Raw genomic sequence first — 26,793 nt, forward strand, 5'->3', positions numbered from 1 at the left:
CGCGGCTAAGGTCTTCGCAGCTACAGAAAAGTTGCTAGGGCGAGAGGCACCCAAACAACACATGAGAACCGAGCCGCGGAACGCTCAGTCGAAAAGGGAAGAGAAGGGTTCAATATGGTTAAGGATACAACCCCCGGAAAGCTCTTCCAAACAGTTTAATGCCAGATCACTGATCGGGCAGAAACAAAGGGATAGAGCAGCAGGCAAGTCCGACCGACAACATTGGACACCCTTAAAGAAGACCACGTCTGAAATCTTAACGACAGAGAATATCGAATTCAAGAAACCTCAACTGCTGGCCAAGCGAGTAAACCTGAATCTGAAAAAGCATTGCATGTTTCACGAGGACATCGGACATGACACGAATGAGTGCATAAGCTTGAAAAATGAGATCGAGTCCGCTATCAAGTCTGGAAAACTTGATCATCTGCTCAAAAACATGCGACAAGGTCAGCAGAAGAACGCAGCTCCCGCAGACAAAGGTCCCCCGCGAAAGCAGATCAAGGATTTGAATGTACACATGATCTAAGGGGAACCTCCTCGGAAGTTCAAGCGGAGGGAAGCATATGAAGATGAGTGAAAAAATGAACCCGTAGTTTTTCCAAGAGTGAAAGGAGGGCCATGCATGAAGCAACCTCTAATCGTTACGGCTCTATTCGGTCACTATCGGTCTCAATACGTCTTCTTCGATACTGGAAGTACGTCTGATATAATGTACGAACAGTGTTTTGAGCAGCTAGATGAATAAGACAAGGCCAAGTTGAAACCTGTGCACGCCCCAGTTTTTGGATTCAGGTACGAGGTTATGCACCCCAAGGGGGTCATAACATTTCCAGTCACACTGAGTGACGGGATCCACTCAAGGACGAGGATGTCGAGTTCCCCGTCCTACCCGCGAGATCCAAACATGACATAATCCTAAGGCAGGAAGCAATTGGTGACTTCAACGCCAATCCCTCCACAACACACGGTGCAGTGGGTGTTCCCACGCGAACAGGAGTAGCAATCATACGAGTCAACAAACATTGCTACGCAACAGAGGGATCGAAGCCTGCGAAGGTACCCAAGAAGGCACCGCGGACAGAACCCGAAAAATGTGTGGTTAATCCGGAACATCCGGAACAAACTGTCACAATCGGGGCCACTATCTCAGAAACGGTGTGCGTCTTCCTGAAACAGCTGCTGATCAAAAACGCAGATATCTTCGCCTGGAAGCCTTCGGATATGACCGGTGTACCACGAGAAATTTCGGAACATCGGCTGCGGGTTAACCCGGCGTATACACCAATCGTTCAAAAAAAGAGGAAGATGGGTCTCGAACAAACAAAAGCCATGAATAAGCAGGTACAGGATCTGTTGCACGCAGGGATCATTCGCGAGATTCAATACCAAACTTGGGTCGCGAGCTCGGTGATGGTCCCTAAAAGCGACGGTTCATAGCGGATGTGCATCGATTTTAAGGACCTGAACAAGTCCTACCCCAAGGATTGTTACCCGCTTTCAGAGATTGACCTCAAAGTAGATGCAGTGGCACCCTTCAAATTCATTTGAGAGAAGCCCTATAATACAAAGTTGTTACAAGTCAATGTCACATAGCAAGCTTGTAATCTACAAACTATGTGTATGCACATATTGACACTGAAATTTACACAAAGGTGACAAGATTTGAGAGACCAACTGATCCATTCCCAAAAAAAAAAAATCCATTTTGTCTTTGTTTTATAGCAAACTTCTTCATTTATTACTAACTAGAGTTTTAGCTACTTGATTAATTTTATTCGATTATTCCACCATTTATGTCTCGCTTCTCATATCTATCGAACTCATAACTTGCACAGTACGCACCTAATCTGACGCTTACTTGGCTTGTTTCGAGTTATTTTCCTAAAACTTGAGCTTGGCTCGTGGTTGATTTTTTAAGCTCAGACTTAACTCACAAATTTTTATTAACTAATTTATATACACTTTATCAATTATTTATTTTATATATTTAAAAAAAAACCTTAAACGAATCTAAGCTTGGCTTGTGCTTGTGTAGTACCTTAAACGAGCCAAAACTCGACTCGAGCTCGGTTGTGTAGTGTGAATTTAATGCATAGAAATCAAAAAGTAAATACTAATAATACACAAGGCTCGAGCTTGAGCTCAACAAGTAAACGAGTTGTATTTGAGGTTCAGGCTTGGTTCGAGCTCAAAAATGTTCAGCTCGTTTTGCTCTTATTATCCACTCAAGCTCAAGCGGCTCGACTCGTTTGCACCCCGAGGCGCTGGTACGCACGTAACACGACATATGACGTGTAACCGGTGCCGATACGAGCTTAACGTGTGGCATCAGACTCGTAATCGTCTCTGCCCGAATTCAGTCACCGGCGATCAACATTTTCCGGTCTCATATTCAATTCAACATAATAAAAGGTTCAATTTATTTCTTCAATATTTCAAGTCACACTATTACTGTTCACCTAGGGTTTTATAACTTTAATTACACTGTACAGTTTAATCACACGCTCCGACGTCGTTTCACAGGTGCAAATAATATTATCAACTACCACAAACAAACCCTAACTATGGAGAACTCATCAGCGAGTAAGCAATTGTGTTTTTGGAGGTCCGCCGGAACTTCAGTTGTGTTGAGACTAGTGCTTATTGTCTATTTCCCGAACACGCTCAACTTCTCGTCTCGGCCCGAAGTTTCGACTCCGGTTACCAGCCTTCGCAGGCGTAATTACTAGCATTTACATACTTCAATTGTGTGTTGTTTATTGAATATTGATTGATTTAGGCTTTTGTGTTGGTGTTGTAGTGGCGAAGGTTACTGGTTGAAGCGCTCGTCGATGTCGCCGTATGCCGGTTTGTGTTTTGATAGTTAATGAATGAATTGTTCATGAATTTATGTTCGTGAACGTTCATTTACGCTCATTTATGTTTTTAGTTATGTTTGTTTAAGTTTGTTTGTTAATATATAATCATTCAAAGTTTTTTGGCCCAATTATAATTTAGTATAGTTTTAATAACTTTTTAGGCCCAACACTTGTTCACGCTACTTTGCACTGGTTTTAACTCAGTTACGTTCGTTCATCTATGCTTTGTTGTTGTTGTTGGTTGGTTTATGTTTGTGAACCATTCGTTTATACTGTTAACAAACGAACATGAACATGTCTGTTTTTTTAACGAACGAACACGGACAAGAAAATTTTGTTTGTTTATTTAGTTACTACGTCTTTATCTTCACTGAATTTGATTGCTTACAGGTTCAATGTACCATGGATCTCCTCTTTTGTTATCGATCCTTGGTTCTCTTACTGTTGATAGGTATGTAAATGATTGATGAATTTATTGATTTATTTCGGGTGAGTTTAGTGATTTCTAATAATTGCTCATTTGCTTGTTATCTTGTTTGCAGAGGTGAAGGGCAAAGTCGTCTTTTATGCGGGTAAAATTTCCATCCATATTTTCCCTTACATGTGAAGAAACCAACAATGATATGTTGTGTACCAGTTATCATGCATACTACTTTCTAGTGATGCTTTCTTGCTGATGAGATTAGGGCATTATATTGTGATAAACTAGAAGTTGAATAAAATGTTTAAAGCTAAATGGAGTTAGTTGGGCTGTCCTATGATAAAAAGTAAATTGATATAAATAAAATGATTGAGAGGATGCTTACATCTTCACTTGTTTAATTTTGTCAATTCTTTGTTTGTTTATTGCTATCACCTTGTTGTATAAATTGTTGACATAAAACGTATTTTTGGAAACAGTCTGGTGTTTGTTATTGCAGATTTCATCACTGCAGTTCTTATTCGTTCAATTGGTCAGCATCTTCAAGTGGCCGATATTCAGAGTTTGAAATCGTTAGGAGCTGGTAGACTTTCACAAATTTCAGGTTTTTTTCTCGCTATGCAAAATTCAGTATCTTTTAGTTTTATTTATTCTAACTAAAGCTGATGAACTTTATATTATGTAGAAAATTTTCCATCTGGTGATATAGCTTCCCTTGTGTACTTATGGAATCCTTTGACCATCATCACCTGCTTGGGATATTCTACATCACCAATTGAAAATCTAGTGATTGTTTTGTCTCTATACGGGGCTTGCAAAAGTAAGAACTTTATAGCTCTTTTTAGATGCATGATTGGTGTTAATGTTCTTTTCTAGCAGTTAACAAATTTCATTAATTTTCTTAATTTTTATTGCAACAGGACTAGTTCCTCTAGCTGCTTTTGGATGGGTGATAGCATCTCATTTGTCTCTCTGTCCTGTTATTCTAATCATACCGGTATGGTTTACTTACACATTTCATACTCTTTTGGTAGGCCTATAAACGGCCGAATGAACATGAAGGGAGCATGCTCATGCTCGTCTGTTTAATTTTAACTGGACAACGATTGAATACAAACAATTAAACGCACGTGGTTTTCTTGTTCGTGTTTGTTTGTTAAGAAAAAGAGCGTGTTCGTTTTCGTTTTCGTTTATGTCCATTTGTTTACACCATAAATGAATGGTTTACGAACGTAAATGGACAAGGATAACTAAACTTAGATGAATGAGCGCAACTGAGCTTAAACCAATTAAAGGTAACTGTGAACATCAATGTTTTGGGTCGAATAAGTTATTAAAACCATGCTACACTATAATGAGCCTAAAATTTTAATGAATATGCCAATGATCGTGAATGGACAAACTTAAACAAACGTAACTAACGAACATAAATGAGCGAAAACGAACGAACATAAATGAACGGAAGTAACTGAACTCTCACATATATAAATGGATGAACGAGACATGTGTTCATGTTCATTCGCGTAACTAACACACATTTTTGTTCATGTTCGGTTATTTATTAAATAAACGAATGTAAATGAACTGCCTGCCGAACAGTTCATGGCGCGTTCGGTTCGTTTGCTGGCGTATTGTTTGGTCATCAATCTTCTATCTCTTGACATTTCTTTTTCCATTTTTTTTTGTTTTTCGTTAGTTCTATTAGTAGGTTCTGGCCTAGATACACCACCAAGAAAACTGTTTCTGCAACCGACACACGGCGATGATTACAAGAAAACCACAAATGGATCATTTAATTTGACAAGTTTTTCATGGAGACGAGTCGTTTTGTTCTTTTTGTGGGCTTCTATTTGGGCATTATATGTCCTAGTTTTGTGTGGTATTTCTCTAAAAGAATACAGTGGCCTTGGAGAAATGTTTAAAAGGTACAACCTCCTATATTATATTTCACTAATGTAAAAATATTACCATCCTTATGTTAACATAATTTGTTTTCAGAACGTATGGGTTTATTCTCAGTGTAGAAGATTTATCTCCAAACATTGGTGTGTTGTGGTGAGTTGTTTATGGATTACGTTTTGTTAAAATTAAGATTCTTGTAATGAATTTATGTGGATACAGGTACTTCTTCGCAGAGGTTTTTGATTTCTTTAGGGACTTCTTCTTGATAGTGTTTCATATAAACATTCTTTTCATGGTGTTGCCACTTGCTATACGGTTACACCATCGGCCTTGCTTTTTAGCATTTGTCTACATTGCAGTCTCTTCTATTCTTAAATCCTATCCTTCGGTAACTCAGCTTTATTTTCTTATTCTGGTATATTTTTAATTGAAACATATTAATATTGTCATTATCATTGTTCATGAATGTGGATAGGTTGGGGACTCGGCTCTTTACTTGGGCTTATTGGGCCTGTTTGTGAATGCACTAGCTGGTACTTGATCAACCCAACCATTGCTTTATGATTATTGATTTCATCTTTTGTAAGTTTATTAAGTTTTATTTACGTTTTTTGCAGATATGCAGTTCTCTTTTTTTCTTTTCTCTGGGTATTTGGGGACATTGCTTCTTAGTCCTGTGATGCATAACCTGTGGATATGGAGGTTATGATTATTGATTTTTAATTATTATCGGTCGATTGTTTTGTATACATGTGCTATGATACATTATTATGCTGAAATTTGCAGGGAACTGGAAATGCAAACTTCTACTTCGCTACTGCAATGGCTTATGCTTGCTTTCAGGTTGGTCAATGTACTGTCAAAACCTGCTCTATTGATTCAGAACGGCTAATTCTGTTACTTTATGTTTTCAAATTTTCAGATTATCTTGGTTGTGGAGAGTGTTAGTTCAATGCTTAACCATGATAGAGCTTTAAAGCAAGGTACTACATCGGTCGACAAAAAGGAACAATAGTACAAACTATGCATGATATAAACAAAGTCCTAGTAAGTTTGTGTTCAAGAGGTGAACCAGGTATTATAGGCTGTTTTCCTTATTAGACATATACGGGTTCTGTATCGCAGTATTTTGTATTAACAAATTTGTAGCAGATGAGTTAAATGCCTCATCACAAGTAGGTTCACCCACAAATTTAATCAACTACGATTGCTACACCGTGCTAACCCTCAACTCTAATCCTGTTTAACAATCTTAGTAGAATTTGAACTTATAATACGCTACTGGATAGCTTTAAAATGTAAGTATGTTTAAAATGCACCAATCTCGGAAGGCCGATGAACTCTTGGTCTATGTAGGCAGGGTGTTGTAGCATGCTAGTCTCTAGGTCAAAGCTAAATTGTTAAAATAAGGATACGTATATGTCATAGTTTTACCTTTCAAAAAAAAACTAACTAATGATAACTTTCTTTGATTAACTTCATGTCATAGTAGTATTAGTAGGTGGGCATAACAAAAATAGTCAAACTGTAACCACATAACCTACTAATTTAACTGAAATAACCGAACCGAAAATAAATATTGTTTTTAGAATATAATGGGCCCAGAGAATGATATATCATTGCGATTAGGTCCACGCAATAAAATTATTCTTTTATTAATGAAAGGTATTTTTGATAATTTTTTAACATTTTATTAATAAAAAAATTCATGATACCTAGTTCTAGAGCACACCAGCCCATATTTTTTTATCTATTTTTATATAATTATACTATAAATTATTATTTATTCTTTTATTTTCATTTAAATAATACTTTTTATCATCTTTATCATTATTTTTTTCTCTCATTCACTTACAATCATTTTAAGAAAATATTAAAAAATTATACGGTGTGAACATTGGAACATCAAATTTAACTTTCTCATATATCATTTTCTCTCTCTTTTATTTATAACTATATCATATAATTTACAAAATACAATATATATATATATATATATATATATATATATATATATAGGGGATGGATCATGCGAGAAGTGATATTACAGCGAGAAGTGCGAGAAATGAATTTAGACCATTGATAATGGGATTATCGTAAATAAATACACATATTTATGACATATTTTTAATTAAAAAGGACATAATTGTCTTTTGTGGCGTTGGCCTAATTAAACCAGACATTAATGTATTCGGTGGTTTTTTTTTCTAGCATAGTCAATGCATATAAGATGATTAATACTAGTTTAATACATATACATGATACATACAAACATGCTCAAGTGACTACACGACATTAGTTTTACCTCACTACATTAGATATTTCTGCACTACATTAGTTATGACAACACGGCATTTGAAAGTGTCTATACACTACATTAAATATGTCCAAAATACATTAGTTATGACTACATAACATTTGAAAGTGTGCCTACCTACACTACATTAGTTTTGCCTACACAACACTAGATATATCTACACTACATTAGTATGACTATACGACACTTGAAAGTGTGCTTACGCTACATTAGTTTTGCCTACACTATATTTGAAAGTGAGCCTACGTTACATCAGCTTCGCATACACCACATATGATATGTCTAAACCACATTAGTTATGACTATATAGCAATTGAAAGTGTGCCTATCCTATATTAGTTTTGCCTACAATACATTTTATATATCTACACAACATTAGTTATGACTACACAACATTTGAAAGTAAGCCTATATTACATTAGTTTTTCCAAGATTATATATGATATGTCTACACTACATTAGTTATGACTATATAAAATTGAAAGTGCGCATACACTAGATTACGTAACTTTATCTACATTACATAAACTAAGTCTACACTACATTAGTTGATTAAAAAAAACGCTTCACATTGGATATCAAATAGAAAAATTAATTAGCCATGTGTTAGAATAAAATGATTTTAAATCAAATGGATTTTAATTGTTCAAATTTTAGATGAAATAAATAATAATAATAATAATAACTTATCATTTGTTAGTAACTTAACATTAACTAAATCATTAATGAGTATGAGTTACAAAACAAAATATTTTATATTAGTAACATACCCTTTTATTTAAATAATAAGAAATTAAAAAAAAATCATGTGATTGGTTATAATCTCTTCTCGCACTAAGAAACACTTCTAAAATGAACCAAATCCTATATATATATATATGGAGCGGGCTGAGAATGCTCTTAGAGCATTACCAACTCATCCCCTAAAATTATGTGAGGAGGGTTTGTAAATTATAGGGTGGGGTTGTGAGTGTAAATTATAGGGTGGAGAGAGAAAATGTAGTGATTTTTTGTAAATTTGGGGAAAAGGTAGTGATTTTTTGTAAATTATAGGGTGGAGAGAGAAAACTGTAATAATAAAGGTATAAAAAAGTATTATTTAATTGAATAGAAGAGAGAAATGTAGTGTTTTTTAGTTTAATTATAGAGATAGGGACGGGGAACGGGTTGGGAATGCTCTTATAACTTAAACCCATGCATTTTTTTTATTTTATAACATTTTTTATCCACCACTTGTAGGTTTGTAGCATAGTGGTAGGTAGTTTGGGTTCTCCAGTAGAGACTTCGATCTCAATCTGTGAAATTTTTGGTGGATTTAGACAGACAATGATTTGAGTTTGGCCTTGCGCAAGATTGTCTGTTCGAATCCCGAGCCCACCCGGGTTTTCGTCCTGCCGTGTGTTACGCTAGAGAATTCTGCTCTTGTGGTGGTAGGACGATTGTCAAGTGGCAGCCAACGATATGGTTTTCAAGGGGAACGCCCAAGCCAAACTCTGAAGCTCGTGTGAGCCCAGTTAAGACAATATAATTTGACCAGAGTAGCGCAATAAGACTTCAATTTTGAGAGTGCGATGGCCTAAAACATATATAAGAAAATTATCGTTATAAAAAAACCCATAAAATTTAAAAAATACAGCCCACGTTACATGCAATTTTTTAAGACCTTAAAAAAGGTTATAGGTTTTTATTTTATCTTGACCAAAAAAAAAAAAGAATATGATATGTACTTTCTGATATGGTGTAGTGGTAGGAAGCCTAAGCTTTTTATTGGAGACTCGGATTCAATCTCCATATACAACACTTTAGGGGGTATGAGTGACTCAATGAAGCAAAACTGCGATCTTTGTGATCTCCAGTTCGATCCTAAGTGCGTTCAGGTTTTACCACCAGTGGACCTTCAGGAGGGTGGGTTTTCTCCGGAACTGGAGATAAATTGGATGCGCTTAGGGGCTCCGTACGGCTGGGTTTGACCAGCTGGCAGTGACCTTTTGTCATTATGTCACTCCGTACGAAATATATAGGCAATTCTACGTTTGCTGGCCGAAAAAGAATATAATCTAGGGGTTAAAAGCTATGACAACAAGAATATTAATGACACAAATTCATATAATCATAGTAACTGAAAACGGTTAAAGGGACACCGTGATTATTGGCATTGATTTGTGGGAGCGACAAAAGAAATGAAGTTGGCTTTGAGTAGTTCAAAACCTTTAAGCAAAATAATATGGATTTTATATTATCATAATATGGATACCAAGTTTATGTTTTATTTTATTTTTTTTTTAATAGCGTTTGGATCCGCCGCCAATACCTAAGTGAGCCTTCCTGAGACGGGATATTAACTGTCCGTATTGATTTTGACGCTCCAGGCCTGACTCACTCAAGAACATCATCAAGGAGGAAACCCACCACTGTGAGAAAACCCCCTTGAGTCAGGTTTCGAATCTAAGACCTTTAGGATCCCAAACCTTAACCATACCAAGTTTATGTAATATGGATTTTATTTGTTTTCCATACGTTAAAAATAGTATTTGAATGCACTTAAAAAAGGAGAAAAGGTTTAAATGATAATAATAACATAGTCAATTATAGTCTTTAAAGCAAGAGATTTTTCCATCTAGAAGACTTGAAAAAACCTCTGAATCTTTTGGTAATATAAAGACAGCAAGTTATTAATCATAATTAATTTTTTTATCCTCTAGATGATTATATTTGCATGAGACAGCTGGCTATACCACTTCAACCGGTTAAGATAAATCATAAATGATTAAAAATTAAAAGTCTTTATTTAGAAATTAAGATAAATTATAAATGATTATAAGTCTTGATTCGTTTGTTTCAAATACTTTGGGCTGTTTCAAATAATACTCCTGAAATTTTGCAAATATTTTGATCCAAAATTTACCTACTTGTTTAACAATAATTATTTTAAAATTAATAATCTAAAGTCAGCATGGACCTAGTTAAAACAACATAGTCAGATTATAAGAAAGACTTTGTTTTAAAAAATTATATTAATTTATCATAAACATGATTTTAGACCAAAATCATAGTCATAGGGTTAATGGTCCGGTAGCAAAAAAAAACAAAGTTTCAAATACATTTAAAGATTTTAGGTTCAAATCCCGGAAAATAAGAAATTTATGTTAAGAAAACCCGACCAAAATACAATTATTTAGGATGTGACAGGATCAGTCCTCTGACCTTTTTTTCTTAATTCCATATTCATGCCTATAAATAGCTTAGTTGGGAACGTACTATTACATCAACAAAAAAAAATGATGTGCGAGCCCTTAGCTCCGGCACCGGTGGTGCAGCCACCAAAGAAAAAAATAGTTGTGGTTATGGGTGCCAGCGGTACCGGAAAATCAAGGCTTGCCATGGACCTCGCAGGCGGGGTTTCCGCTGAGATAATAAACTCTGATGAAATGAAAGTATACAAGGGTTTAGAAATTGTTACAAATAAAATAAAAAAGGAGCCATGCAACGCACCATTCCATCTCCTTGGCGTTGCGGATCCGGAAACCGAGTTCACGGCTGAGAACTTCGTTGCAGCCGCTACACTGGCGGTCGAATCGATTGTCCAGAGAGGGAAACTGCCCCTAATTGCTGGTGGCTCGATGTCGTTCATCGAAGCGCTAATCGATGATGAATTCCAATCAAGGTAATGTTAAGGGTGTGTTTGGGATTACTTATTTAGTCAAAAGGACTTTTGATTAAAAGAATTTTTATAATTTATGACTTTTGAAAAGTAGTTTTTAAAAAAAATGTTTGGAATATCTTATATGGGTGTATATACATTTTTAACCCAAAAGTCATAAATTCCTGACTTCTTAAAATCAGTTTTTTTACACTAAATAAAAAGTTAAAACCTAAAGTCCTTTTCACTTATCAAACACCTTTTTCTATTTTCTCCTTTCTACAAAAGTTAAAAAGTTAAAAGATGGGGAAAATAAGCAATCCCAAACACCCCCTAAATTTACACATGTTTGTGTTCATGTTCGTGTTCGCATATATATTGTCTTTTTCTTGGCTTTGTTCTTTTTAATTTTTACTATTTTTTATAGATGTTTTATTGATACTTTAATCTTCATTAATTAATAATTTTGAATATGGTACGATTCATTACGGTATCAATATGACGCCGACACTTTAAAGTAACCGAAAAGAAAACCCAAGATAAATAAAGTCGTAATATGTCTATAACAAGTTAGTATCACGTTTTCTTAAATTACATTGTGAGTTTTCTACGTTACGTTTCGACGTGCATAACTGAATCGTTGCTACAATGTACTACACACATGTAGATTTTTAAATACATTTTTATATAAATTTTATTCAAGTCGTTTTCGTTTCTTTACGCGTATGAGTTACTATAACAAATGCTGGTACCATAACCGAGTTTAACACCTGGACCGCCCGAACACAGATTAATTGCAACTAATTAATATTTAATCTAACAGGTACTCAGTTTGCTTCTTGTGGGTTGATGTGGAACTGCCGGTTCTCCACCAATCGTTATCCGCCCGAGTTGACCAAATGGTGGCTGCCGGGATGGTGGAAGAACTTAGAGCCATGTATAGCCCTAATGCCGACTACACGAAAGGGATCCGTAGAGCTATTGGCGTGCGGGAACTTGATGCTTATTTTCGTGCCGAATGTTCATCTTCTGCCGAAGATAAATCTCTCAAGATATTATTAGAATCAGCCATCAATGAAATGAAGGTTAATACATGCAAACTCGCAAATAGGCAAGTTGAGAAGATTCACCGGTTAATAAACGTTAAACGTTGGAACATTCACCGACAAGACGCCACATCAGTTTAGTTATCATGCAATCTAGCGGCGCAGCTGGTTACCAGTTACCCCTCTATTAATGATTTGGTACAAAGGGAGCCAATGTTTTTTTTTGTTTTTTGTTTTTTTGTTTTTGCAATAGCATGTTTGTTTCAATTTGCTTAAATATATTCCTAAGCATCTTATGAATTAATTAATTCAAATAAACAAGTATCAAACTAAAACTGTTTTTAAAAATAAATAAAGCTTAAATAACATAGTCGTATATAAAAATAACATTTCATTCATTAAATATGAGTGAAAGACGTCCACGAACACAAAGAATCTTTAATTTTGAACACCATTCGGTTTTTATTAAAATTTATATGAGAATGTTTAAAGAAAAAAAAGGTAAATAAAACAAACTAATTGGATTTCTTTTAAAAGTTAAACGTGCAAAAGTTTACAAGAGAAAATTAAATTTAATGTTAAATAATATAGTACCAAATAATAATGGAATAATTAATAGGGGGAAGGTTCATGTATAAATTATCTTAATTTATCTTAATATAAGAACGTAGAAAACAATACCAAATATCAAAAATAAGAACGTATGAAACAATATCAACTACAATACCAATTTATATAAGCAATGTTTTATAATAATAAAGAAAAAACCCTATTAATAACAACAAAAAAAATCAACATTAACAATAAAATAATAATAGCAAATAATTATAACATAAGAAAAAACCTAATAATAACAACAAAATGTAAATCAGCAAATACTTATAATGTCTCACAATCGGAAATCAGCAGATACGAACAAAAAATAACAGTAAACACTTATAAAAACAAATCTAATAATAACAACTAGGGGTGAGCACGGTTCGGTTCGGTTTTTAGGCAAAACCGAAACCGAAACCGAAAATTCGGTTTTTCGAATATACAAACCGTTCGGTTTTTGGTTTTTCGGTTTTCGATTTTTTGCGGTTTCGGTTCGGTTACAATCGGTTTTTTTTATGTGTGTAGACATTGCAAAAAAATTCCAAAATAATGAAAATGCATATTAGATTCGAAACACAAAAATAGGAATTTGTTACATGGAACCAAACGAATACAAACTTGTAAGAGTACTAGAGTTTAAAATTCAACAAAGTTCTTAATCAAAAAACACTAAAAGTTAAGTTCCTGTCTTCATTCTTCATCTTATTCATCTTCAAAGTTTACTCCCAATCTTCATCATCTTCATAATCTTCATCACCATTAACGGTAGATTTTTTTGGTGTTTTGTTTCTGGTCATAACATCTAAAAAACACATAAAATTGTATTAATATTTAAGTAAAAACACATATCGGTTCGGTTTTTTAAAAATGGAAAACCGAACCGAAACCGAAATTTCGGTTTTTCAAAAATACAAAAAATTAACCGTCGGTTAATGCTTCGGTTCGGTTTTTTCGGTTTCGGTTCGGTTAATTCGGTTTCCTGCTCAACCCTAATAACAACAAATTGTTTTCTCACTGTTTTCTTGTTAAGAATGATTTGTATTTGATACCGAAACTAATTAATAGGATAGTAATCTATATCTATATATACTATATATAAAGCATGAGTTAGGAATATCTTAAATTTTAAGAGGTACACAAGGCCATGCACAAGACACAACACATAATGCATAAATTTATGAGATTTAAGGGGTAATGTGGTCTTTTATCACCTCTTCTATGGTTAACAATATTTGATTCAAAAATATTTACAAATATAGTCCTTTAACGTCAATCACATTTTGTCAATTTATATAATACTTATGCATTTACCCCTTATTTTAAATTAACTATACTGATGGTTTTTAACCGGTCATAATTTTTTCACACGTTAAGAATTTTTCAAAAAAACATTACCCCATAAAAACAAACATTTTTTTTCTTTTTATTTGAGTATGGTATTGCTTTATTTTTTTAATTTTAAAAACTTAGCGTGTTACATGATTACCAGTTAGGACCTGCAAAGGGGCGGGGTCGAGTTGGTTTGGGTCGTGGGTCAGAAATGGTTATGGACAAAACACGTGATACAAAAAAGGTTAATTTGGTCCAGGTCTGGTTGGGACCGGTTACGCGCGTACCGACACCGAATTGCACACGTACAACCGTTGTGTGATGCGTTTACCGATACCAGTTACACGCGCACTATCATTGGGTTACGCGCATGCAGATGCGATGTCAGGCGCGTACTAACGCTGGTTACATATTCGAATCGTGTTTGCACGCATACCCGTTGCGGACACCCAACTAGTATATATTATAATTAATAGAATAGCGTCAAAATTAAAGTTTGGTTACAATGGGTGTGACATTGCCTTCGGGAGTTCGGGTTCATTAATCAGTTTCTTTTAAAGTACTTATTTTATAGGCATTTGATCACTTGTGGGGCTTCCTCTATTATTCAATCACAAGGGGGTTCACTTCCACTAGTAGTAACAATTAAGCATTTCTTTTTAGGTGTGCTAAGTGTTGTTGTGACGTTTTCTTTAATCGCCATTGCTAGTGACATTAAGGTGAGGTGACATTAATCTCTATTCCTAATGGCGATTAATCCTAATCCAAAAGTCTCTAGCCTACCACCTACCTTGTTCTCTTCTAGTAGTGGTGAACAAGAATTAAGATATGCTAGTAATTAGCCAATTTAAACCCAAAAGTCAGTATATTGGTTTTGTTAACTAAGTATGTTAAATTGCTATTAGTGTCTCTTTAATTTTTCTTTGAATCGGCGCTAATAGTTTTTCTTAGATGGACAATCAACTTAATAAAAGAATCAATTATTTTAATTGCTCAATAGAGGCATAAGCCGCCGTCTTTCTTTAATTTCCATCAATTATTATTGGTGATCAATCACATATTATTGACCAAAAATATATGCATGTAATACTACTACCCAAAAACACAAAAAAACCTTGTTTTGCCCAAAATAAAAATTGTTGCAATTTCCTTAGAATGGATGTGATACCATTTACTAGAAAATGAAATAAGAAAAAAAAAAAGATGATTTTGCAAATTTTAACTATCTAGTTTAATACTAAAATCCATCAAACAAACAAAAACAAATAAGCCCAGGTTCCTAACTTATGTGCAATTATTATCAACTAAAAATCTAAAATTCCACAATCATGGATGCCTAATCCTATCATAAAAGACTTTCCGCTGAGATTCTGAAGAACGTACAAGTAATGAACATGCAAGTGTTAAAATAATTCATAACACATATACAACACTCCAACAGCTGACTAACTTATTTTAATTCTTGTTCGCTACTACAAGAAGAGAACAACAAGGTAGGTGGTAGGCTAGAGACTTTAGTGTTAATCGTCATAGGAATAGAAGAAAATAAAGTAAATCGCCAATAAAAATAGAGAATAAAATGGCGATTAAAGACAAAACATGACAAGAACACTTACACACCTAAAAGAATTGCTTATTCGCCATTGCAAGTGGAACTGAACCTATTTGCGATTGAATAAAAAAGAAAGCCCCTATCAAATGCCTATAAAATACACTATCTAAAAAAAATTCTCATAAATCCGCTAAAGATGAAATTTGTTCTATACGGTCCAAAAAACAAAATGGTTTAGCTGCTGATACCAATTGGTATCAACTCCATCCCGAGTCCAGTAGGTAGTCACTAAAAGGGTTTTACTATCGTCTATCAACACACCACGTACCTATCATTTTAATAAATATAAATATTTTCTTTTAACAATAGATAAGTAAATAATTTTTCTACTGACACCATAGTTGTTTCCAATATATTTATAATTCATGTGTTCTACTATTAACAAACCACCTATCATTTTAGTAAATATTTTTTTCAATAACACCATATTGTAATATAATATAAACTAGGATGATGGTCCGTTGGTCCGTTTTACACATGGATGGAAAAAATTTCGAATGCCATATATATATATATATATATTTATGTATGTATGTATGTATATATGTAGCTATCATAAGAATTTTTTACATTGTTCTCGACAAAACTACAAGATGTAGTAAAAATATGTATAAATGGTGTGAATGAGAAACTGTATAAATATACAAATAATTGAATTGCTAAAGTAATAGTCATACTAAAAAGGGTAGCAAAAATTAGTTATAAATAATTAATTGTAGTCAAAATTGGTTTTTAAATCATTTGAAAGGAAATAGTTGGTTATTATTCTAGAAAACATTAATTAGTGAGTTATGATTCTAGGAAATATTAATTAGTGAATTATGTGGCAATTTTAAAGATGAAAACCTTGTAAGCTTATGTGGACATCCTATTTAAAGGCCACGTGGATATCTTATTTTGCTTTAATAGTATAGTAAGAAAATTAGCATTAGGATTAAAATTAATTGATTAATTATGTGAAAATTATAAGCATGGAAAGTGGATGACGTGAAACATTAGGTGGACACCCTAGGAGAAGGATAAGTGGACAAATTGGTTTTCCTTTAATATATTAGTTGGATGTAATAAAGTCAAAGTAAATGTTAAGGCGTGTCTTGACAACCAACATGTATTTATTCCTTTTGCTTTTGATACTTTTGGTTTCTTCGCGCCTGAAGCTATGGAGTTACTTACCTGTGTTCAACGGGTGATGCATAGTAATGTTATGACTCGAAGATCAGCAAATATAGTTTTTAGTAGATTGGGTTTTGCAATTCAAAAAGGGGGTAGCAGCGGAACTTGTTGCCTACTTGCCTTCTGATTCGATGTAATCTAAGCATTGAAATTTTTTACATTTAGGTTGGTTAAAAAAATGTTAAGTTATGAATTCAAAACTTTAAATGTTAAGTTTGACCGATGCTTGTGTTATATATTGGTTTAAATGTTAATTAGCATTAGAATTAAAATTAATTGATTAAGTATGTGGAAATTATAAGTATGGAAAGTGGACGACATGGAGCATTAGATGGACACCTTACAAAAAGGACAAATGGACAAATTGGTTTTGTTTTTATATATTAGTTAGATTAATAACACGAGATTATGTCGCAAGAACTATATTGGTTCAAGTGACGGCCCATGGTTTTCAAGCGGGGTACTATTTTAGAACAAAGTAATTGTGGGTAATTAATTGGCGTAGAAAATATGTATGACTTAATTTTAAAGAGAAAGTACATGCTATATTATTCTAGAACGTAACAATACCAATTACCAAGAAGAAACAATGTAAAACACACATATCATTTAATAATTTATTATACATCAAAGAAGAGAACAATGTAAAACACATGTTGATGATTTTCAGACTACATAATACCAAGACGAATATTTTTTTTTCGACGTAAATAGTCCTTTTAGTAGCTAGGTTGCCTATTTGTAAAACCAATAAATACCCTTTTTCTCTCCGTTAACCTCATCAGGCTCGATAAAAATGCAATCCTTCGTCTCTCTCCAGATGGCCTGTAGAATGGGCGTATCATCGAACTTGTAGTAATCACCCAAAATAGGCAGTACGGCCGCCCTAGCCTCGAAGGTATGGTAATGTGGAATCGTGGGGAAAAGATGGTGAACGGTGTGGGTTCGAGTCACGTCATGGAAAGCATGGTTCAAGAATCCAAAGTTTCGGTCAACGGTGGCTAGAGCACCTCGAAGCCAGTCCCACTCGGTTGAGTCATAGTGCGGGATGGACGGGTGAGTGTGGTGTAGATACGTGAGTAAGATGAAGAAACCGGTCATGAAAAGCATGGGCATTCCGTATATGTTGATCACCCATTGTGTGCCCATGATTGTGGCAGCTCGGTAAACAGCGTAACAAGTGGCGAAAACCCCGAGATCCGTGAGGAAAATCTGAAAGCGCTCGCTGTCGTTGAAGATAGGACTATACGGGTAAAAGTGACTAGTGATTCCCTTCTCGTATTTCCTACCATAAAAGTTGAATATAAAGTACAAAGGAAAGCCAAATATGATCTTGAACACAAACACGAAAAATGACCCGACCGGGTTGTTAAGAATTTCGGAATACAGTTTATCAGACTTGCGTCTAGGGATCCAGACCTCGTCGTATTCTATGGAGTTCGTGTTTGCATGGTGAGTACGGTGGCTATATTTGAACCCGAAGTATGGAGTGAGGATCAACGAGTGGACGATGAACCCGACGGTGTCATTGACCCACGGGTACTCACTAAACGCGTGATGCCCGCATTCGTGGCCAATGACCCACAAGCCCATAAGATAAGCACCTTGGAAGAACCAATAAACTGGCCATGCAACATATGCTAAGGGTTTAGGGAGCAAGGGAATGAAAGTATCCGCGAGATAGTATAACGCGCCGACTAGGATAAAATCACGGAAAAGGGCTGCGAAAGAGCGTACAAGAGAACGTTTGAAACAATGTGGTGGAATGGCTTTCTTGAGATCGCTAAGCTCGAAGGGTGGTTTAGAGACTGGAACACGTTTGTGGGCGAGAGGTTTATCGTCGGTGTTAGCGAGATTCATTCGACCACCGGCTCCCATGGTTTTAAACAAGTAAAGTTTACGAAGAGAAGAGATGGTTTTGGGTGGTGGAATAGAGTGAAGTGATGATGGGTATTTATAGTTCGGAGATTCAACTAAGGCAGCTACTGTCTTTGTTTTAAAAACATTAGTAATATTACTATATCAGTCAAGGATAGGGTAATATGATATTCAAGGTACGACCAAAAGTTGACAAGGAGAACTACCAAGTTTTTGGCCCTTTCTGTAATATTCTTGGTATTAAACGTTTTAGAGTTCTTAGTCATGTTAATGGATAATATAAAAGAATACAATTTGTTATTATGTAGGAAAGATGAAAGAGGTCGATCAAACTTTTTATAGTTAAATAATTGAAGTTAATTATAGAGGCGTCTTTGAAATTGATATAGGTTGTATTACACTATTATTTGCATGATGTCTCATAAGTTCTGCGGAAGTGACACTATCGTTTGACCTTTTAGCCGCCCCAAATAAAATGTATATTTACATCATCTTATAGAATATATAAATCTACTATAAAGTATTAAATTTGTCATTTCCGTTACATGTTTAAAATATGTCTTTATTTTTTTTTTGAACGGCGACTTTCTCAGTTAAGTGATAACGTGATCGCATTTACGGCCCCATCACCCTCGGTCCAGACTATGTTGACATTATCGGGACCCACGCTGGAACCTAAGAATCATTTGGCATTCCCGGTAAAACCCCCGCTCACCCCGCCCGAAAACACGAAAAGTTTTATGCATCAGGAAAAATCCGATCGACATCAGGGATCAAACCCGAGTCTCCCCGTGTCTTCCCATCCTTTTGTTGCTTTGTTACTTTTGTTGTAACAACAAATTACTGTTTTATAATTTATTGTCTCACCAAATAGTATACGTGGAATCAAGATAAAACTTCTTTTAAAGAAAGAATTCGAGAACGGATAAAGGATTTTTTTTTAATATCTAATAATTTTTTAATTTCATCCTTGTTATATGTTAATATTGTTCCTAAAAAAATCATCAATACAGTGCATATACGCAATAATACTGTTTATTGCATATATGCAATAGTGTTGTATTGCATATAATATAACACGATTGTGTATACGTAATACAACACTATTTCACATATGCATTAAATGGACTTTTTTTCATATAATACAACACTATTGCACCAGGAGAGTGACCCGTGTTATATATAGGTGAAAAATATGTCAAACATCATATATATGTAAATATCGTATGATTAATGAAATGCAAATGTCATATATATATATATATATATATATATATATATATATATATAAAGGATAACACATACTAAATGATATAATGAAATCAACATCTAAATTGTCTTATCTTATACTTACTAAAATCAACACTCAAGACATAAAAATATTAAAAAAAAAAAAAAAACTTTTGTGGTGACATAAAAAGTAAATACTATAAAAGTGTGCATACAATTTTTTTTTAAATTTACCGATGTTAATTATGGTGGTAAATTTGATACTTAGTACTATAGATGGAGACACATTCTCTTTACCAGATTGTGACCATTGTTTGATGCAAGAATATTTTGCAATGTGTTGAAGATCCGATTTACTATTATGTTTGGATTAATAGAAATTTAACTATAACAATAAATGTAAAAATGCGAAATGACATACTAGGGATGTAACATCCGTATTTTGAGAATTAATAAATAACGAAAAATTTTATTATTATCGGTGTGTCGTTAGTTTGGTTGTGTGCGTGTTTGTATTTGGATAAGATTGGAATGGAGGTGGATGGTGGGGCCCATGGCTCCCTATATAAGGCCATCTCCCATCCTTTCACCATTTCTTTACACAACACACATACTAGAAAACACACACTTTCTCTCTAGCAATTCGGATTCGGATCCAAGCAAAAGGAAGGAAGATTCTTGGGTGTAAACACCATAAAACAGCAAGAAACACCACCAAGCTCCACGGATCTGTCTAGATCCGAACCCGAGACCAACCAAAGGTGAGTTTTGGTTTTAAAGGTTAAGTTTTAGGTCGAATTCGACATGCAAACCGATAGAAGGATAGATCGGGGTATATGATGGAAGAAAAACATGAACTTGATAAGTTATAACCCCACGAGAATGTTATATGGTAAAAATGTGATGTTCGGGCCTCATAAAACGCAAGTATACAAAGAGTCACGAAGTAAAATGGCCATTAAATGGTAAAAACGAAGAAAAAGAAGAATTTCGCATCGCATAAGCCATGCGAAGCAAAAAAGGCTATTTCGCATCGCATGACCATGCGAAGCGAAAAAGGTAATTTCGCATCGCACAGTCATGTGAAGCGAAACAGTTTCATGTGAAGCGAAATTCTTTCATGCGAAATTTTAAAATGTTGTAAAACGTGACCCGATTCATTTTTCTGATACGTTTTTAATAAAGCTCAACCTCAGCCAGGGGCTCTACCCCTTGGACCCTGCTAGGGGCTGCCGCCCCTAGACCCCGCTACCAGGGGCGCTGCCCCCGGACCCCCGCTAGTTGAGGGTTTCATTAACCTAGATGTAAGAAGTAGTTGAAATGGATAATTGATACTCGTGCCTTGTTACACAGTTAGCGGTGCACAGATAAGGAAGGGCATCACACTTAACTCCGAGAGAAACAGAACCCAGGTGAGTTTCTCGCCCCATTTCTGTGTTATGTTTTGGGGCTGTGTGCATACTCAATGTGATTAGTTAATACAATTACCTTAAGTGGTAAGGGTATGCCATATGAATGTTTATAAATATACCTAATTAACGTAGAAAGAGCTAAACGTATGTGTGAATAGGTATATGAGAATAGATATAGCTAATGAAAGAAAGGTATGTACGATATGTGTAGTGTAAGAATGGTATGTATGATATGTAGAGTTAAAGAATAAAGGGTTGCCTACACTAATAATATAGGCGAAGAATAAAGGGTTGCCTACCCTAATAATATAGGCGAAGAAGAAAGGGTTGCCTACCCTAATAACATAGGCGAAGAATGAAGGGTTGCATACCCTAATAATATATGCAAAGGTTATAGGGCGAAAGGCTCTTTAAAAACGTAGAAGGTTATGTATGTATAAAATAATGAAGGTAAGTAAAAGTAGGAATGTATGGAAGTAAGAATGTAAAGAATGAGAATGAAATGTATGTTACCTGCTTAACTAGAACTCACTCAGCGTAGCTGACTTTTAGTATTCATGCAGGTAAATATGTTGAAGGAGTTGGCTTAAGGATGACACGTGGCAGGGACTGGAAGACTGGCATCTCGGGATAGGAGTGTTATAAATTTATATGATATGTATTAAGACAAGTTAAAGTTTGTAAGACAAGATTTGATGTTTTGTGATGTAATGCATGAAGTTTTAAGTGACTCTGATTTTGGAACTATGTTTACGAGTAAATCCAACGCCAAAGTAGGGTTCCAGGAACGGGGCCTTACTAGTTGGTATCAGAGCATAAGTTTGAGAGAAATAAGCATCCTACATGCTTAGACTCGAACAGAGAATGAGACTTCAGGAAGAAAAGAAAAAAGATGCCAGTCCGAGAATGCCATGTGTCTCCCAAGAAAGATTAAAAAGTAATCACCTTGTGTAAGTTGATCATGATCTTGTGTATGGTAAAGAATGAGTAAGAAAGCTAACTAAATAACTACATATAGAAATGCTTGTTATGCGACGATGTGAAATGTACGATTGTCTAATTGTTATAAGTAGAACCTAGCACAAGTGGACTCACAAAGGGAAGTGTAAAGGACATGGAGAGTAACGTGATCAGCTAATCACAACTGGCCACTGTTATTACCTGTTAGCCTTACTATCCTCGTACTCAATATTTCCTGTAGTGACGACATTTGTGTTTTCCAATAGAATACGAATCGCTGGTACTAAGAAGACTGCTAGGCTAGAAGAAAGTTCGAGACGCCGTGGTAGACCACGTACTACCCGAGTACCCCCTGAGGAACCGATTACTAAGTCTGAGGAGGGGAGAAGCCTAACTGTGAGAAATGAAGGGTATCAGCTCGACCCTGCTATTCAAGCGGCCATCACTCAGGCAGTAGCTACTGCGATGCAGAATCAGCAGCAGGAAAAGTCAACTGAGAGCCGTGCAGGAACCGCTGAGAGGACAGGGGAATGTAGTAAGAAAGGTGAAGAGACTGTGAGGGAGGAATCGAGTGAAGGCCGGTCTATGAAAGTTAACGACGATAAGAGGGGCCGAGGTGGCTGCAGCTACAGGTTGTTCAAGGGTTGTGACCCTCCGAAGCTGTCTGGTACGGGGGATGCAATCGCTACACTCCAATGGATAACCGCGATGGACAAGGTTATCCGAATTAGCGAGTGCGGTTCCAGTCAAGCGGTAGGTTTTGCTACCCAGTCATTTGAGGACGAAGCTATGTTTTGGTGAGAAACTGTTGAGCAGAGGAAGACCGCCGCTGAGATTAAGGCCGTGACATGGGAAGACTTGAAGGAGATGGTCATGAGGAAGTTTTGTGCGGATGCTGAGGTTGAGAAGGCAGAGATGAAGTTCCTGAATTTGAAGGCAGGAAAGATGACCCTCCGAGAGTACACTACCGAGTTTAATCGTATGTCAAGACTCGTGCCTGACATGGTGAACTCCGAGGACAAGAGGGTCAAGTGCTATTTGAGGGGACTACCACCAAACATTCGCACCTTTGTCCGGGCCAGTAAACCCGCTACTTTCGATTCTGCTGTCGAACTCGCAGAAATGGTTTATGATGACCTGGCCGTGGACGAGGTGGTAGTGGAAGAGAAGAAGGAGAAGAAGTGGGTTGCTCCTGCTAAGCGATCGGGTACTCAGTTGTGGAACTCAAGGGAGAAGAAGCAGAAGGTGTGGGAGAAGAAGCCGTGCAAGACATGCGGGAAGATGCACGGTGGTGAGTGCAGATGGGAAACTGGTTCTGATATATGCCACAAATGTGGGAAAGCTCATGGAGGAGAGTGTAAGTTTGGGTCGAATGTGTGTTACAAGTGTGGGAAAGTGAGGCATTACGCCAATGAATGTAATGCAAAACCGGCATGTTTCCGGTGTGGCAAGATAGGCCACATGGCGAGACAATGTACTGAAGCTGGGGGAAGCAGTAAGAAGGATGCTGAGCAGTCTAGGCCAAAGACCAGAGCCTACATGCAGACACAAGAACAAGCTAAGCATATCCCCGACGTTGTTACAGGTATATTCCTAGCAAATGGTATTTCTGCTTCCGTATTGTTTGACTTAGGTGCGACTAGGAGTTTTGTAGCTACTCCGTTTTGTAAGAAATCTAGAATGAAATGTTTTCGTGTGCCTGAAACTTTTATGGTAGAGACCGCTAGTGAGACCTCGGTTAGAATTTTGAAAATGGTTAAGAGTTGTAAAATAGAGTTGGAAGGACACGAATTTCCTGCTACCCTGTATGTGATGACCTTAGGAGGATTTGATGTAGTGTTGGGGATGGATTGGCTATCTGAATTTGAAGCCCAGATAGTGTGCAAAAGTAGATTGGTAAGACTGAAGTCTTCGGATGGTGGTACGGTAACGGTTTATGGTGACAGAGAAAGTACAGGGCTTAGCGTCATTTCGATGATAAAAGCCGAAGGTTTGTTAAGGCGAGGGTGCAGTGCCTACCTGGCGTATGTTGTCAAAGCTACGGCCGAGACGAAATAAATGAAAGATGTTCCTGTAGTGTGTGACTACCCAGAGGTGTTCCCTGAGGACTTTACAGGGTTACCACCGGAACGAGAAGTAGAATTTCAGATAGAGTTAACACCAGGAGCACAGCCCGTCGCGAAAGCACCTTATCGTCTGGCGCCATCCGAGATGAAGGAATTGATGTCCCAACTTCAAGAACTCCTCGACAAAGGTTTCATAAGGCCGAGTGTTTCCCCGTGGGGCGTGCCGGTGTTATTTGTTAAGAAGAAAGATGGAAGCATGAGAATGTGCATTGACTACAGGGAGTTGAACAAGCTTACGGTAAAGAATAGATATCCGTTGCCACGGATTGATGATTTATTTGATCAGCTACAAGGTGCAAGCTGGTTCTCGCGAATAGATCTCAGATCAGGTTATCATTAGCTGAGGGTGAAAGAGGCAGACATCCCTAAGACAGCGTTTTGGACGCGGTATGGGCACTACGAGTTCCTAGTGATGTCGTTCGGTTTAACAAATGCTCTCGCAGCATTTATGGATATGATGAATAGGGTATGTCGGCCGATGCTAGATAAGTCGGTTATCGTTTTCATCAACGATATATTGATTTATTCGAAGAGCGAGTCTGACCATGCTGAGCATCTGAGAGATGTGTTGGGAGTTCTGAAGAAGGAGAGACTGTACGCTAAGTTCTCAAAATGTGCGTTCTGGTTACGAGAAGTACAGTTTTTAAGTCATATAATTAATCCTGAGGGGATTGTTGTGGACCCAGCCAAGATTGAAACGATAAAGAATTGGAAGACTCCGCGAAACCCAACCGAGATACGCAGTTTCCTAGGGTTAGCTGACTATTATAGAAGATTCATTCTGGGCTTCTCCAAGATAGCCTCACCGTTGACCGATATGACCCGTAAGACTGTGGTGTTCAGTTGGGGTAAGTTTTAGGAAGAGGCATTCGAAGAGCTGAAGAAGAGACTCACGCAGGCTCCAATCCTTGTTCTACCCGATGGTGAGGAGGATTTGGTAGTCTGTACTGATGCTTCACATCAAGGGTTAAGTTGCTTGTTGATGCAACGAGGTAAGGTCATAGCCTATGCGTCTAGACAACTGAAAGTTCACGAAAGTACATACCCGACGCATGATCTAGAGTTAGCAGCTGTAGTGCATGCTCTTAAGATTTGGAGGCATTACTTGTACGGTACTAAGTGCACTATCTATACAGATCACAAGAGTTTGAAATACTTCTTCGAGCAGAAAGAGTTGAATATAAGGCAGAGAAGGTGGTTAGAACTGATAAAGGATTATGACTGTGAGATCAAGTATTATCCGGGAAAGGCTAACGTAGTCGCCGACGCCTTGAGCCGGAAGAACGCAGAAGTTATCGCGACAATCAAGTCTTATAAGTTGATCATCAACTCAGATTTCTTCGAAGAGATCAGCAAAGTGCAGATGGAAGTGTTAGCTGATGAAGGGTTGATGAAGAAGGAGAGAATTTTTGGGCAACAGACCGAGTTGATGGATAATACTCATGGGGTAAAGACCAGATTTGATAGAATGTGGATCCCTCGACATGGAAATCTTAGAAATCGAGTCCTAGACGAGGCCCATAAGTCTTGATACTCGATTCATCCAGGATCAACTAAGATGTACCAAGACTTGAAGAAGGACTACTGGTGGCCGGGTATGAAGAATGAAGTGGTGAATCATGTCAGCAAGTGCTTAACTTGCTTGCAAGTCAAAGCGGAACACCAGAAACCATATGGAAAGATGCAGTCGTTAGAGATACCCGAGTGGAAGTGGGAACACATCACCATGGATTTCATAACTAAGCTACCGCGTACAGCTGAGAATCATGATACCATATGGGTGATTGTGGATCGTTTGACAAAGAGTGCTCACTTTCTGCCTATATGAAAGGCTATCTCGTCAGAAACGTTAGCAAATATGTTCGTTAAGGAAGTTGTGGCGAAGCATGGGGTGCCATTATCGATTGTGTCAGACAGAGATACCCGCTTTACTTCAAGATTTTGGAAGAGGTTCCATGAAGCCATGGGACGAGACTGAACATCAGCACGGCGTATCATCCTCAAACAGATGGACAATCCGAGCGGACTATCCAAACCCTTGAGGATATGCTACGTGCTTGTTTGTTTGACTTTGGAGGAAGCTGGGATGATCATCTGCACTTAGCGGAATTCTCTTACAACAACAGCTACCATTCAAGTATTGGTATGCCTCCTTTTGAGATGTTGTATGGTAGATGATGTAGAACTCCCGTGTGTTGGGGAGAAATTGGTCAGAAAGAAATTGGAAGTTTAGAAGTGGTGCAAGAAACCTCTTCGAAGTTTGATCAGATTAAGGCCAGGATGAAAGCT

At 36.6% G+C, this 26,793-nt stretch overlaps 2 protein-coding genes and 1 pseudogene across 2 annotated transcripts; 2 read left to right on the forward strand and 1 right to left on the reverse strand.

The window, feature by feature from the left end:
- The first annotated feature begins 61 nt into the window (after positions 1-61).
- LOC143591856 (uncharacterized) lies at positions 62-6,246 on the forward strand. The gene is made up of 14 exons (XM_077071933.1): positions 62-514; positions 865-1,344; positions 3,252-3,312; positions 3,404-3,433; positions 3,782-3,886; positions 3,968-4,102; positions 4,203-4,277; positions 4,973-5,207; positions 5,281-5,337; positions 5,404-5,572; positions 5,660-5,717; positions 5,802-5,886; positions 5,970-6,027; positions 6,107-6,246. The coding sequence occupies exons 1-14, from the start codon at positions 62-64 to the stop codon at positions 6,197-6,199; spliced, it is 2,094 nt and encodes a 697-aa protein (XP_076928048.1). The 3' UTR covers positions 6,200-6,246.
- Positions 6,247-10,779: 4,533 nt separating this feature from the next.
- On the forward strand, positions 10,780-12,340 carry LOC143591863 (adenylate isopentenyltransferase 3, chloroplastic-like). Its single transcript, XM_077071937.1, has 2 exons — positions 10,780-11,165; positions 11,965-12,340. Exons 1-2 carry the CDS (start codon positions 10,780-10,782, stop codon positions 12,326-12,328), a joined length of 750 nt encoding a protein of 249 aa, XP_076928052.1. The 3' UTR covers positions 12,329-12,340.
- A 5,265-nt stretch (positions 12,341-17,605) lies between these two features.
- On the reverse strand, positions 17,606-18,837 carry LOC143591851 (delta(12) fatty acid desaturase DES8.11 pseudogene; annotated as a pseudogene).
- Positions 18,838-26,793: the final 7,956 nt, after the last annotated feature.

Source organism: Bidens hawaiensis, unplaced genomic scaffold, assembly GCF_021521415.1.
Source record: "Bidens hawaiensis isolate Kalapana, Puna unplaced genomic scaffold, B.hawaiensis_p1.1 tig00040103_1, whole genome shotgun sequence".
Taxonomy (NCBI): domain Eukaryota; kingdom Viridiplantae; phylum Streptophyta; class Magnoliopsida; order Asterales; family Asteraceae; genus Bidens; species Bidens hawaiensis.